The following is a 15,426-nucleotide window of genomic DNA, read 5'->3' as shown; positions in this document are numbered from 1 at the left end:
CGCCAGGCTGACGGTGGTCCTCAGTAACTGACTGGCCAGGGTAATGGCCGGGGAGTGGAGGCCCCACATGTGCCAGGCGCTTAATACACAGAGTGTAGCACTGACCTCACAGTGCCTTTAAGATAGGTCCCCATCTCGGCCTCTCACAGAATTCAAACCAGGCCATCATTTCTCTAAAGGCCAAGTGGCTGACCCCTACTAATATTGCAGTGACCATTGATATATAAAAAAAACATAGGAATAAAATAGAAAAAAGATCTGTGGTGCCCAGTTATAACAGAGGAAAATTTAGATTTCCTATCACTGTAAAGATTTTCCCAAAGAGCTATGGATGAGGACAGAAAGGAAAAGATTATAGAGCTTTGGGTTATAAAAGTTAAAATATTTATGGTAATTGATAAAAACATTTTTTCTTGAAACCCAAGTGAATCTCTAGCTCATTATTCATCAATACATTAAAGGAGCATGTATTGAATACCCACTGTATACCATCAAAGAAGCATTTATTAAGCACCCACTGTGTGCCAGGCACTGTGCACGGTGCTTCCTGCCCTCCAGGTGCTCTCATTCCAGTGCCAGAGACATTGGGGTTGTAACTGTGCCTGTGGTGAGCCGTCAGGAAGCTGAGGACGGCCCCAGATGCTGCAAGGAGGGGCTGGACAGAGACATCTTCCTCAAGGAAATGATTTTGAGAAAGAACTTGAAAGCTGATTAGAGGTTTAAAAATCAGACCCTAAGGTGAAGAGCATTGCAGGCTCTGAGGGAAAAGCACACACAAAGCAAAGAATGGATGGAAAGAGCATGGCTGATTTGGGGTCCAGGGGACCGGAGTGCAGGGGTGGAGGGGAGGCTAGTCTGAATCCAAGGTCCCGTGGGTCAAATTGGAAGGTCCGTATAAATCCACTAAGAGAGTCTGGACTGAAGCCTGGGCCAAGCCCTTGAAGGGGAAGAGACCTAATTAGATTTGCTGTGAAGGTGATTGTCTCCTGGACAATGTGGAGGACGGATGGGAGAGGGCCAGGCAGGGGGGCTGAGGCTGGCTAGAGATGAGTACAGGCCATGCCACTGGGGAGGTCTGGCCACAGTGGCGGAGACTGTGAAGATAATGGACAAGGCTTTGTCGTGAGCACTGGAGGGGATGAGTGTGTCAGGACTGCCGTTGCATCGCTGGATCTGTGGTGGGGAAGGATGGGAGGAAGCCGTGGCTTCCCTGAGTACAGGGTGAGCTAGACTAAAGGTCCACAAGAGATGGAAACAGTACCACGGAAAGTGTAATTAGCTCTAGCCAGAGGGGGTTGGGGGCCAGATATCTGGGTTAGTGGTTAGGCCTGAAGCAGGGATGGGGGAGCAACAGGGAAATCTCCAGAAAAAAACTGGAGCAAATGCTTAGAAGAACAAGGAGAAGGATTTGCGAACCTCTAAACAGCATGTTGTTGGTAGAGCATCAAAACTGGTAGCTGGAGGGCAACACCCACCATGAACGAGCCATGAGAAGTCTACTCTCCTTGTAGGGTTTGTAGGTAGCAGGGAACATTGATGGATTTTGGGTGGAGACAGGACAGCTGGTCCAGACCACAGAGGATCTGGGTGTGAATGGCGGAGGTTATAATGAGGGGTCAGTTAAGAGATTCATGGGACCATGGAGATGCGTCCTGTGGCCACCTCTCCACTCCCAACAGAACTAGCTGCTCCTGGGCACCTGGACTGGCGGTGTGGAGAGAGGCATGGTGAGTATGACGCGGTCCAGCCCTCAAGGGAGTCACAGGCCTGTGGGGTTAAAGCATCCTGTGACGGGCCCGCTGATGCTGCCGCGTGTGTGAAGTGTGCCCCGCGGCAGGTACACAGAGGAGGCAGGAGGGGGGGTATTTTCCTGAAAATCTCAGGCTCAGCCTAGAGGTAGGAGGTCACTGGGCGGGCACCAAAGGGGCTTCGTGGAGATGCGAAGGCGTGTGCACGAGGAGTGAGGAGACCGCCAGTGAGTCTGAGAACCGGAGAGCGTTGGTAAGGCTGTGGTTAGGGCTCGTGTGGTGAGGGGAGCCGGGGAGCCCGGGCGGGAAGAGCGTGCTGGGACAGACGCTGCGTTCCAGCGGGAGCAGTCAGTCAGTAAGTGGTAAGCGAACACGTGTGAATCGCCCACTTTCACCACCCCAGAGGCAGCCCTGCCCGAAGTGCTGTGGCATCAACACACCCTCTGACCTCTTCCACCAAGGAACGTCAAAATGGCCTCAGGATGGGGCCCGATCCCGCGCTGAGACAGAGAGGGTTCCAATTATGAATGTAAAGCCAGGGCTAGTCTCTGATAGATTAAGGGGAGGGATAGGTAATTGAACACCGTTCCTCTGTCTTACATCATTAGCGTAGCAAACGTAAGATAAATTAATACACGGTCCCCAAACAACCCAACTGAAATAACTGTACAGGACACACTTAATAGGAAGCGCAGAATAGAAGAAGTTTCTTTGCATCGGGAGCAAAGGCATTTTGAACGTCAAAAGCCAAGGGAATACCTCCACGGCGTCATTAGCCAGTCTCAAGGTCTGGCTCCCTGCAAACATGCCTCCCCGCGACCAGGGCAGCTGGGGGTCTGTGATGAGGCGTGATCTCGTGGGCTTAACGAGGCCCATTAATAACCCACTGGTGTTTCTATTTTCAAAATTGTCTTCTCTGTCTAATGGAGTTGAGGAGCCAGGAGAAAATCACTCGGTGCTCTCTAAATGGAATTCTAATCTTCTCTCCCAGGAGATTACACGTGCTGTGACTTGGTTGTTAAAATAAAGGAATGCAAGAAGAGTGAGCAGCCCACCATGCCCGAGCCCGAGCCAGCGCCCACTGAGCCAGAAACCCCCCGGGGACCAGAGACCCACGAGCTGCAGGAAGACTGTTCCAAGAGCCAGCAAATGCCCGCCAGCTCCTTGACCTTGCAGGTAAGGCCTTCCATGCATCTCAGCGTGATTCCCACCAAGGGGAGACTTTTCCCGGGGAGCCTGTGGGCATATGACCTCACTTCTGCTTCTGAGGCTGGAGACCTGACTCAGCTTCCTGGTGGCTGTGTGACTCTGGGCAGGTCCCCTAACCTCTCTGGGCCTCTGTTCCACCATGTTGAGTAAGGAGATGATGATGTCTACTCCACCAGGCTAGGATGGGGATCGCCTAACATCAGCAGTGACCGTGATTGGAGCAATGACAGCATTTGTTGAGAACTTTCTGATACCCAGACATGGGGCGGGGGGGGGGGGGGGGCGGTCACTTCATGGGCGTCAGGGCCTTGCATCCTCATGGCACCCCCGTGAGGCAGGAGGCCCTACAACCCTATCTTCAGATAAGAACATAAGCCTTTGAAGGATTAAGGAAGTCCCAAAGTCATGGCCTTGAGTTCAAGGATATGGAAGCTCTCATTTTGTGTCTTTCCCCAGTTGTAGAAGTAATATGTACACATTTTTTAAAGTTCAAAAAATACATAAAGATTAGAAGGACAAACAATCCGGAGGAAGCCAGCTACGCCGTCTGGGAGACACGTGGTGCGTTGACAACAGCCCTGCTGATGTGCGGCGGGCCCCACCTGCCCGCCCTGCACCCCTGTCCCCACGCTGGTCCCGCCGTGAGAGACTCACGTGCTCCCAAAGCAGCTTGAGCCTCCAGCCTCAGGGCGGGCAGCAGGGGCAGCAGCCACGCGGGGGCCCACAGGCCGTCCCCAGGGGCCCTCTCTCCAGGCCCCAGTGACTCGTGCCTGGGACCTGGGGCTGGCACCTTGGAGGCCAACTGGCCAAGAGACTCCTTTCCTGGCACAGCCGCTAGGGGCGCAAACACGACACGGATGGAGCCCACGTCGCCCTCTCCCTGGAAACTCTGAGCTCCCCGAGGGCTGGGAGAGGAATGAGGCAGAGGACGTTTGCACTATGGCAGCACCTCCAGAGGGCCTGTGCTGAGCACCTGCTATTTGCAGAGCTGGGGCAGTGGCTGTAAGGGATGCGATGTGGAGGAGATTGGGCACCTGCCATCCGGGAGCTCACAGCCTAGCATGACAATACGTGTGCGTGAATCGCTCGCGCGGGGTGGTCCGTGAAGTACCACTATGCTCAGGCTGAACAGGGAGACCTAGCAGTTTACTGGGAGAACCGCGACTTGAGCCGATGGGTGTAGCTGGGGATGGTACTCCAGGCAGGGGATCAACTTGAACAGTGGTTTGTAAGGAATATCAGGTTAAGACAGTGAAAGGCAGGGTGGGAAAAGCATGGGACACCCACAGCTGAGGGTCGCCAGGCGATCTACCAAATTACGACGAGCCTCAGTTTTTGCCTCTGTCAAATGGGGATAAATGTATCTGCCTTCCAGAATCAATGCGGGGATTCTCAGACAACAAATACACATAAAGCATTGAGCTTAGTGTCTAGCACAGAGCAGAGTGCATCAGTGGTGGTTACTCCTTTTCAGTAAATCTGTGTTGGGGGCTTCGTCCATTCACGGAGTGGTGGTTGCAGTGAGAGATGAGGCCGAAGAGGAAATACGGGAATTCTGACCTCCCCTATGGAGCTTGCAGAGCCATTCTGCAAAGGCAGAGCTCTCCTGCCAGCTCTTTCTTCCTGGGAGGAGAAGCTGTTTCCGTTAGCTATGATTACTGTTTCTCCTGAAAAGACACACGTTTCATGCTGGGAGGGTGATCTGGTTCTGTGCTTCTTAAGGCGTCCAGCTCCCTGCAGAAGCAGCTGACTCGTAACGCCTCCATTCCTTTCCCACCCGTGTCGCTTTGGAATATGGAATTTAGGGCGTTCAGATTTTGGAAATGGATTAATTGACAGGTAGGAGAAGGAACGGGTGGAGGTGTGCCTTTGCACTCACCGTTTGATGCTGGTAACTATAAGTCATGCTGCAGTGGGGCCCTTGGTGCTGACTGAGACCTGTGCTATCAACGTGTCTGTTGCCATCTTTCCATGAGGTGTTGGGAGAAAATTGGGACGTGCTCATGCATCAGCCTCTTGACCCGATCAGACAGATGTGTTGCCTTTCTGCGTCCTTTCTCTTAAAAAGAAAATGCTTTCTTGGCTCCTCTTAGGAGGCCCTGGAAGTCCGCAAACCTCAGTTCATTTCTCGCTCGCAAGAACGTCTGAAGAAGCTAGAACACATGGTACAGCAGAGAAAAGCCCAGCGGAAGGAGAGCCTGGGCCAGAAGCAGAGTCTCCTTCCTGTCCGCGCCAATAAGAAGCAGTTCACCGTTCCCCACCCTCTTAGCGGTAAGCTACAGGTGGCTCGGGAGGGCTGGTGAGACTGCCGGATCCTGGGGCTGGGACCTTCACCCAAGCTGGTGGTCCAAATGGTGTCCCTGCCATATGCAGGACTCATGTTCGCCCAGGTACCCAAACCTCAGGGTCATACAGCCTGCCCTGGAAGCCAGCCCATCTTGAGAGATTATATACAGGCACTGAACTCAGCAGAAATAACTTGGGACACAAATTTACCACTTTAGCTGGGAAAGTAGCAGCCCAGGGTAGCCGGCTCAAATTCTTGGCTCCTTAACAGATATTTGCAAGAGGTGCCCTTTGCCCTTGATAGATTGCAAAACAGGTCTCAGGGTGAGAGGTTGACTCCAGTTTGTCTATATCAACATTCATCATCTTGAAACCCCTTTCCTGCTGTGAGCTCAGAGAAGGGATGGCCAGCTTTCCAAGCGCAGGGAGACCGGTGTCGCACTGACCCTGCAAGGACAGCACTCACTGACTCACTGGAGAAGGCGTTATCAGGACCCTTCTCTGGGCCAGGACCCTTCTCTGGGCCAGGCCTCATGCTGGGAGCTGGGGAGAGTGCAGTGAGCAAGGCTGGCCTCCGTCCTTTCTTCGTGGAGCTTATAAACAGACTATTAAACCAGTGAGAATAACAAGAAGAGACAAGGGCACAGATGGGGACATGGGAGCATATTCTGATGGCCTGCCAACTCAAATCTTAAAATCTGGAGGCCTGGGGAAACCTCCGTTTTATTTCTTTGGATAGAGGAACAAGATCTTTCTTCCTAGAAAAATGTTCTGGCCCCCAGGAGGTGAAATCATGGGTCTAATTCTGAATAAAAGTCCTCTGGGGAAATAACCATATTCAATAAAATGCAGCTTAGCAAATATTACCAAGATCTTACAGGGGGAATGGGGGACAGAGGACAGAGGGGTTGGAATAGGATTCCTATTAACCACGGGCAGGCTAGGTCCCCCTCAGTCCCCCGCAGTTCTGCTGGGGGTGTCGTCCAAGACCCCAGAAAGGGCAACTTGAACGCATCCTTCTCGTGGTGAAGGATTTAGTAGTACACCTGCTGCTCAGCCCCAGTAACACTTTCCAGGATGCTAAGAAAAGGAAATCAACAAAATACATGTGCAAAGACTTTCCCTGCTTGAAAATGTGGTGTCTCTCACCGGCTTTGGAAGCCGATTGGCAGATATAGACTATTTGGGTGTGTTCTCTGGCGGCTCCTTAGTTTCTGGCTCCACAGAGAGCAATCTGGGTTCGGGTACAGATTTCTCAGGTTGCCATGAGGCACCAAGTGTCAGTTACAACTGGGGGTCCCCCCAGGGCCTTCAGTGTCCAGGCTTGCTCTGGGGAGGGCTGCCAGGGTGCCCATGGTGTGTGGGCCACTTGGCCTCAAAGTTTTTGAAGATCCTGCTTGATGCAAATGGTTAGATAAACAAATGTGTTGTCAACAAATATAAAACAGTGTCACGTTAGAGCTCAACATGCGTATACACAAAAAATGGTGGCTAAGAGTCTTCCTTTTCGGTCAGCTCCCGTCACTTTGTGTAGAAAAAAATGGAGACGCATGGACATTTGGGAACTTGTTATTCATGGGGCCATTCCTGCTCGTCCCCTGGGCCAGCTGCCTTCCGGCTGTGCCATACCGTGGGCCTCAGTGTTCTGGACTATCATCATCTCAAATATCAGAGGGAAGCTGCCTTGGTCACCTGTATCCATTTCCTAGGGCTGCTGTAAGAAATGACCCTAGACTGGGTGGCTAAAGTAACAGAACTTGATTCTCTCATAGTCTGGAGGCCAGAAGTCCAAAATCCAGGTGTCCACAGGATTGATTCCTTCCTGAAACTCAGAGTGGGAATCCATCCGATGCCCCTCTCCTCGCTCCGGTAGCTTCTGGCAGCTTCTGGCATTCCTTGGCATTGCTTGGCTTATAGATGCGTCATTCTAATCCCCGCCTCTGTCTCCCTTGTGTCTGTGTGTCTCTGTGTACAAATGTCCTCTTCTTATAAGGGCACCAGTCATTGGAGTAGGGCCCACCCTCATCCAGTATGACCTCATTTTAACTTGCATACATCTGCAAAGACCCTATTTCCAAATCAAGTCACAGATACAAGGGAGGGGGCTTGAGCATATCTTTTTGGGGAGACAGTTCTATCCACTCCATCATCCAGTGGTGATGTTTTGCCCCAAACAGATATCATCCTTACATGTTCACATTCCTTTGAATGAAAATCTTAAAATCGTGTATAATAATAAAAGGTGATCAGACCCAGTCGATAGTCTTAAATAACCGAGGCACCTTCTTATTACCCAAATTCCGAGACGCTCCTGATGACTAGAATGCTCTGGGCAGGCTTCAGCGCACGACTTCATGGCCGCCCTTCCGATCCCCGCGGTATTGATGGTTGATGAGAGGTTTACTCTCGTGTTTGTTTGTGTTAGGTCGGCTCAATCAGACAACTTCTGAAACCAGAGCCTTGTGCGAGCTCTGGACAAGCGCAGGGAGTGCTTAAGGCTCCATTAATCGAGTCTGCAGTACACATCTTGTCTTCAGCCTGTCTGCTGGCAAGATGATAAAAGCGAGATGCAGATGTTTTTCTTACACGCTAAATTAGTTAATAAATCATATTCGTGAACGAGCTCCGGCTACAGTGTCAAGACATCTGTTAGAGGGAAGACTCGGATTGCTTTCCGAGCTGAGATAGCTGCCTCTGATCAGGGCCCGCCCAGCACAGACCTGAGAGGTTCGGGTGGGACCTCTGGCAGCTGACAAACACCCACTTGCGGAGGGGCTGCTGGCAAAGCGCGCACCTGATATCCAGGACAATTACAGCGAGGGCCAGAGGGCCAGCTCCGCTTCCTGTTGGCTAATGAATCCTGAGCAGCCTCTAAGGCACAGGGGCAGTGACACACGTGTGTGGACACGCATGTGCATGCTCATGTGTGTGAGTGTTCAGTTGGCTCCCTGTGTGGAGGTGGGGGATTTTCAGGACCAGCTGGGACCAGAGCGAGTCTGGAAAGCAGCATTATAAAGGTCCTGCCTACAACCCCAGCCTGTCTTAATAACTCATCTTCTGTAGCTTGAGTTCCCAGAGCCAACAAATGCCTGGCCTCTTTCCTTATCCAGGAGCCACCTGGGCCGCCTGGGCTTGGCTCCAGCAGTGACACAAGGAACATCTTCATCCGTCTCTTAGCAAACCCTTCTTGAGAACCCACTGTGCGCCAGCCACAGTCCCTGGTCTCAGGGACCTCCCCACCTCTTGGGGAAAGCACACAGGTAAAGAGGCAATGACCTTGGAATTTGCTACGTGCCATGAAAGGGGGTTGCCATGGCAACCCACAGGTGGTGGACTTGCTCCCACCTTGGGATATGGTCCTGATGGAGGAGACCTCGTACTGCATTAGGATGAGGAGAGACTATGAGGGTGAGTCGTGGGGCAGGGTGGGGAGGGCGGGAGGTGCTGGGGGAGGATGTGGAAGCATTGTAGGGAGAGGTCGCTGGGTGCTCAGTTCAGCTGTGGCTGGACCGTAAAATGGGGGTGGGGAGCAGACGGGGAGACGGAAGCGCCGGAGAGGAGTCCAAGGGGCTACCAGGCATTGTATACGCTGCTTCTGGGTTTCTCCTTATTCTGCCGTCCAAGCTGAGGCTATGTAGCTCCAGGCAAGGCGTGATGAAGGCAGACTAGGGCAAGGCAGTGGAATGCCGAAGGGCAACAGATGCAGAGGTTCCTAGGTGATGGAATCGGTGGGACGTGGTGACTGCCGAGTCGTGGAGAGGAGATGAGCCTCAAGGAGGCTGGAGGAAGAGGGCGGGAGGCCGGCCTTTGTTCTCAGCGTCTGAGGTACTGACTCTCTAACCTGTGGGCCTCACTCTCCTTCCCCAGTCAGGGCTCCACCTGCCCATGTCCCCTGAGTTACCTGGGGCATAGGCGGGGCTTCCCCATAGTCTCTGCACAGCTCCTGGGGTCCCGGGGGGAGGGACTGGTCATCTTGAAAGGCTGACCGTAACCTGGAATTAGAGAGTTCCAGAATCAGTCATTGCTTCTGCCTGGCAGGATGCATTTGAGGGAGGATGGGCTGAAAGCAGGTGGGAAGCATCAGGTACAGCACCCCCAGGTAGTAGGCAGTTTAGCACCTGCAGTTAGTAGGTGGTACAGCACCCGTAGGTAGGGGCTCAGTCGGTATCTCCTGGTGACCAGTCTGGGCGTTATCCTGCCCTCACTGCGACTCCCCCAGCCGGGGCCGCGCCACCTTCAGCTTTCGAGCCTTCCTGGACTCCATGCTCACCCTGCAGCCAGACCCCTCCCAGCCTAACTTGCCCGCCTGCCTACCTTCCCCAGGTGGTCTCATTGGCTGTCCTTCTTTATCTCCGGGAACATTCACCATCAGTGCCCCCAAACCTCCTGATAGAAGCCCTGTCTGTCCCTCTTCCCCTCTGCCCTGCAACATCCTGCCTAACCCCCGTAGTCCATCTCGAGTCTAGCTTCTGTCTTAATCTCTTACCCCCAAGGCTCTTCCCTGTGACTCCTGTAAAGCGTGACCTGGGCTGCGTGGTGACGTCCACGTCTCAGTTCAGCACTTTGCTCACTGTGAATCACTGCTGCTCTCTGTACTCAGTGCTGCAGCCAGCAGGAAAGCTGGGCAGTGTTCAAACACAGCTCGGGGTGGCTTGCCTCCGTCTCAGTTTATGTCCCCTCTAATGGTTGGCCTGGTCCTCCTGGCTCTTCCAGATTGTCTTCTTAACCTGTGAGTGTGTAGGAAACCCATCAGGAAGATGGCTTCAGGAAAACCCTTCTTCCAGCAAGCCCTCCCTGACTACTCCCATCCAGTCTCCACCTCCCCACCTCTTCCATTGGAGCACTCCTGTCTCTTGTATCTCTCTACATGGTCTACCTTCTTCCCTTTTCACTTTGGATTATAGCCATGTGAGTGTGCCAGAAAAATCTCCCTGGATTCTAAGTGCCAGTGGGCACACACCACACCAGGTGACTCTGGGAAACTCTGCTGCGTGTAGCAAAGCAGACTAACTTAATCTGAATTGCATTATCCATACTTCCCAAGGCGAGCCAAGCACAGCCATTTAAATCACGGACCACAGTACAGGAGTGGAATTCTCCTGAAGGCACTGCAGAATTCCTTCTCCAGCTGATCTGCTTTCACTGATGATTTTTGGCTGGAGCAAGTATTAAAATTAATTTGCATTCTCTGAGCATGTAGCTAGAAAAGTGACCCAGCAGATATGAGATGGCTGGGGAAGTCATTGCAGTAATAAAAATGTGCTGTTCATCACGCAGCTAGCACTGGCCACACCGCCCCTGTTATTGCTGATCTGATCTCATGAATGTTTTTCCATCAATCTTCTGAACAAATATTTGGGGCTAGTTCTCCCAATATTACTCACAAAGGAATTTTAAATGCGCTTATCAGATAAAAGTCAATTGTTACTTCATCAGTCTGCAAAGAAAACAAGAAGCATGATTTAGCTAAAAGACTGTTTCCCTAATTCAAAGATATTTGCACGTACACTATTACTGGTGTCCTTCTCGGACCAGTGATAAAGGTTTTGTGTTGTGTCTTTTCCTAAGAAACGAGGGAAAAAAAGATCACTTTATGTCTGTTGATTAGAAGTAGACCTATTTTATTCTAATTAAAATAATTAAACACAGAATTGTAGAATGGTAAGGAAAAATGTCTTTATGGGAACTCTCCCAATTGCCTGGATTTTATTTTCCAAATGATTTCCCTTTTATCCCACAGTGCAGTTCAGTAATAAACCTTGCAGTGACACTAAGGATATAAATCTACTTGGCAACCAGAATGAAAGTTTATTCATCATCTATAAATCATGGTATTTTGTGGTTCTCTAAATCCGCGGTCCCCAACCTTTCTGGCACCAGGGACTGGTTTCGTGGAAGGCAATTTTTCCACAGACTGGGGGGAGGAGGGGATGGTTTGGGGATGATTCAAGCGCATTACATTTATTGTGCACTTTATTTCTATTATTATTACATTGTAATATATAATGAAATAATTATACAATCCACCATAATGCAGAATCAGTGGGAGCCCTGAGCTTGTTTTCCTGCAACTAGATGGTCCCATCTGGGGGTGATGGGAGACAGTGACATCCGAAGTGTGTTGCTTATGTCCAGTCTACTCCGTAAGATGCAGCTTAATTGTCACTTGCCACTCACTGATAGGATTTTGATATGCGTCTGCAGGCGGTTGATCTATTATGGTCTCTGTGTGGTCAAACCTCTCTGCTAATGATAATCTGTATTTGCAGCCGCTCCCCAGCGCTAGCGTCACTGCCTCAGCTCCACCTCAGATCATCAGGCATTAGATTCTCATAAGGAGCGTGCACCCTAGATCCCTCACATGCGCAGTTCACAGTGGGGTTCACGCTCCTATGAGAATCTAATGCCGCCGCTGATCTGACAGGAGGCGGAGCTCAGGCCGTAATGCGAGTGATGGGGAGCGACTGTAATTACAGATGAAGACTTGCTTGCTCGCCCGCCACTCACCTCCTGCAGTGCAGCCCGGTTCCTAACAGGCCACGGACCGGTATCAGTCCGTGGCCTGGGGGTTGGGGACCCCTGCTGTAAATAATGCTGGGAAACCCTGGAATTGGAGCAGTGGATCTCACATCAACAGCTAGCCTTTCAGACACGTTCTAGATGTTGCTCTTTTATGGTGAAGTGCGATTTGAGCCGTTGTTACAGGTTCCTTTATATGAGTAATTTAAACTTGCTATTCAACACACACACATTGTTAAGAAAATGTGGCGAAAGTACACCAGATTTTATATATCAATATATATAAAGTCCTATTCTATAGCCACAAATAATAACTTTGAAAACTGAGAACGAATTATAACTGTTAATATTCTGCAATTGTCACTTTTGTCCCCAGCATCCTTAAGCCTAGACTCTCCAAAATGCATTCCCGAGGGAGACCAATACCTTCAGATTGTTTTGTATGCTGTAGTCTCTGGGAGGTTTACAATGCTCATGTATGTTAAAGGCACTGATAAGTTCTCTAAACTTCTTTGACCTTGGAATGCTTTTACCTGACTCTTGAGACTCCACTTTGGAAATATAGCTCTAGGAATGTTTGCTTATAAAAATATCTACCATGTTTTGCTAAAGAAACCCCAACTGGAGTTTCAATCTGCCATTTCCCACAGAAATCTGGGACTGTGTGAAGGAGGTCTTATTCTCCTTATCTGAATCCCTTTGGTCTAGCAATTCCAGAAAGTGATGACTGAGGACCCTGGGAACCTCTGGGCAGTGGGGTTGTGGTGCCGATTTCACAGTCTGTGGCCAGCTTGCCTCACTGGAAGCTTGTCCATTGACAGGCCCTGGACCTGTCTCCATGTGGGCTCCCCTGGCATCTGTAACAATGCCATCATGCTGTCACCCAACACAGAGTCCAACAGAGAAAGAGGAACCAGTCAAAATCCCTTTGGAAAGCACTTCACAAATGTCATAATGTGAAATAACCAGGGAGGGTGGTGTTGTCCATACCAAGAGCTGAGAAAATGGCTAGAGGAAGCAATAAACTGCCAGAGAACTAACTGTGTAACTAGGGCAGAGGCTTTCCTTCCCAGTGATACAGGCAGCTGAATCAGACTATGCCACTGGGGTCTCTGGGACTGGTGATCTGATTGTCTGTTGCCATGGCAAAGAGAGGTTCTCCATACCCTCAGAATAGGGTTGCCAGATCCATTAAATGAAAATATAGGGTGCTCTGTTAAATTTGCATTTCAGAGCATCAAAACACCTTTCAGCATAAGTATGTCCCAAATATTACATGGGATATAACTTATGCTAAAAAAATGTTTCATCGTTGATCTGAAATGCAAATTTAACTGGGCATCCTGTATTATATTTGGCAATCCTTCCTCAAATCCTGGAAACCCATGTAGGGACTTGGCTTTTTTCCTTATCACTCTTACCTTCTCTCAGTGTTCCGCAAACCTGAGCGAGCATCGGAATCACTTAAAGGGCTTGTGAACTCACAGACCACTGGTCCAGCCCCAGAATTTCCGGTCCAGCTCACCTGGGGCGGGGCCAAGGACTCGCATTTGTACCAAGTTCCCAAGCGATGCTGAGGCTGCCGGTTCAGGGGAGGAAAGGGAAACAGAAGCCACACAGATGTTACTAGCATTTATGTGAAAGTATAAGCCTCACCTTGAGAACCACAACCATCCGTCTTCTGCAGAGAATAAACAGCCCATCGATTCCATCAGCGACTCAGTTCTCAGGCCTCTTACCTATTTACTCTGAGGCCTGAGGTTAAGTTACTGAGCTGCAAGGCCTCAGTTTGCTTATCTGTAAAGATGAAAGACCTGCTTTCATGGAGAGTGCTGCTAGTTTGCATCGTTGCTGTCACTGGCGTCTCCGTGGCCATAGCGCACTTTCATACGGACCATCCCATGAGACCTGCCAGGGACCTTTAAAGCAGGTACTGTCCCCGCACCAAGCAGAGGAGGTACAGAAGGTCAGCGAGCTTGAGTGGCCTGTCCCAGGGCACGGAGCACCGAGCTGAGGCCTAGACTGACCCAGAGCTGCAGACTCGGATCCCAAATGGACACTTTTTTCACGGTATGGGGGGTCAGGCAGGCCAAAGGAAGCGTCAAATGTACATCATAGGGACTTCCCTGGTGGCGCAGTGGTCAAGAATCCACCTGCCAATGCAGGGAACACAGGTTTGAGCCCTGGTCCGGGAAGATCCCACATGCCACAGAGCAACTAAGCCCGTGTGCCACAACTACCGAGCCTGCGCTCTAGAGCCTGTGAGCCACAACTACTGAGCCCGCGTGCCACAACTACTGAAGCCCTCGTGCTCTAGGGCCCGTGCTCCGCAACAAGAGAAGCCACCACAATGAGAAGCCCGTGCACCGCAACGAAGGATAGACCCTGCTCACCGCAACTAGAGAAAGCCTGCGCACAGCAACGAAGACCCAACGCAGCCAAAAAATTAATTAATTAAAAAAAAAAGGTACATCATAAAAGCACGATGTTTAATGTACTAATGCTCGTATTATTTTCATGAAGCAGAAACAAACAGTGAATTTCCTGCCGTGTGTAGTGAGGTCACTAAGAACTGGGGTCATTACACCTTAGAGTCTGGGTGAAGTTGTCCAGCTCCTTTGGTTTGCCTTTAAATTCACCAGTGTGCTCATTGCGGGAAATGCTGTATATCGCTTTGCTGGCCCCAGAAAAATGCACGTTTTAGGCAACTGATGGGAGCCCTTGACGAGGGTTCAGTTTGTGAGTGTCTGGTCTTGAGTAGGGATCTGGGTTAGTTTGTGAATCTCTGATGCTGTAGACAGTGGGGTGAGCTGAATATTCATGATATCAGCTTGTTCGGTGGCTCCTTGGGAAGAGAGTTGGCCAGGCAGACAGCCAAGTAAAGTGAATCTAGAACCATAAAGGAGAAGACCCTGGGGGGCAGGGGGGAAAGCAGCTTGCGACGGAGCTCTTGGGTCCAAGAGAGAGAGTAGGATGGCACCGGAGATTGTATTAAGTCTCCTTTGAAGCAGAGATGTTTGACTTGGGGATCTGGTTCCTCTAGGTGGAGGAGCTGAAGCCGTGGTCCCTGGGCCTCATCTGCCTGTGTTGCATCAAGGATTCTGCTATTACGAGGATCTGCAGGGAGGCTCGTGGGCTGCCAGTGTGCCTGGCAGATTGGCAAGCCCACGATCCTTCTCATCACCAGCCCCTCCCCCAAGGGCAGACCCTTTCTCAAATCCGTCCTTTAGCTCCCAGCACCCTACCTGTTTATGGAAGCCCTGAAACAGTAATCCTGCTCTAAACTCAAGGATAAGTCTGTCTGTGCAGGAGCCAAGCTCTCTGCAGAGAGAACAATTCACTCATCTTAACCAGGAGCCTGTGGTCAATCTCATTTCTTGACCTGAGCATGAAAAGAGAAATAGATCTCCCCACAGACCTCTGGTTTATTTTTCATTTCTTAATTTTGTATGCCTTTACCTGAAGGATCTGAGAGGCTCGTTGCCTTTCTGAACTGTGACATTAGTATCTCTCTTTTGTGTCTGAATGGGAATTGAGCATTATTTTTATATAAATGAAATGTGCAGCCTCCACCGGCCTTCCAGGCCCCTAGAATGGGTTGCTTATCCACAAACTGTCATTCAGGATCCCACAGAAGGATAGAAGGGATTTCAGAAAACTGAGG

The 15,426-nt window shown here is 50.6% G+C and overlaps 1 protein-coding gene across 3 annotated transcripts in view; it reads left to right on the top strand.

The window, feature by feature from the left end:
* The window catches only part of LOC309635406 ((E2-independent) E3 ubiquitin-conjugating enzyme FATS), a 250,290-nt gene that overhangs the window by 208,042 nt on the left and 26,822 nt on the right, over positions 1–15,426 (top strand). For all 3 annotated transcript variants that reach the window (XR_014248824.1, XM_082406622.1, XM_082406623.1), the window contains 2 exons: positions 2,740–2,924; positions 5,051–5,228. Coding sequence is in view for 2 of the 3 variants with exons in the window: in XM_082406622.1 (XP_082262748.1) it covers positions 2,740–2,924; positions 5,051–5,228 (363 nt within the window). In the remaining variant the exon portion in view is untranslated. The remainder of the gene's footprint in view (positions 1–2,739; positions 2,925–5,050; positions 5,229–15,426) is intronic.

The sequence above is a fragment of the Balaenoptera borealis genome (assembly GCF_965194805.1).
Source record: "Balaenoptera borealis genome assembly, chromosome: 10".
NCBI lineage: Eukaryota > Metazoa > Chordata > Mammalia > Artiodactyla > Balaenopteridae > Balaenoptera > Balaenoptera borealis.
Note: the sequence above shows the minus strand (reverse complement) of the source record. Positions and strands in the feature narration are given on the sequence as shown.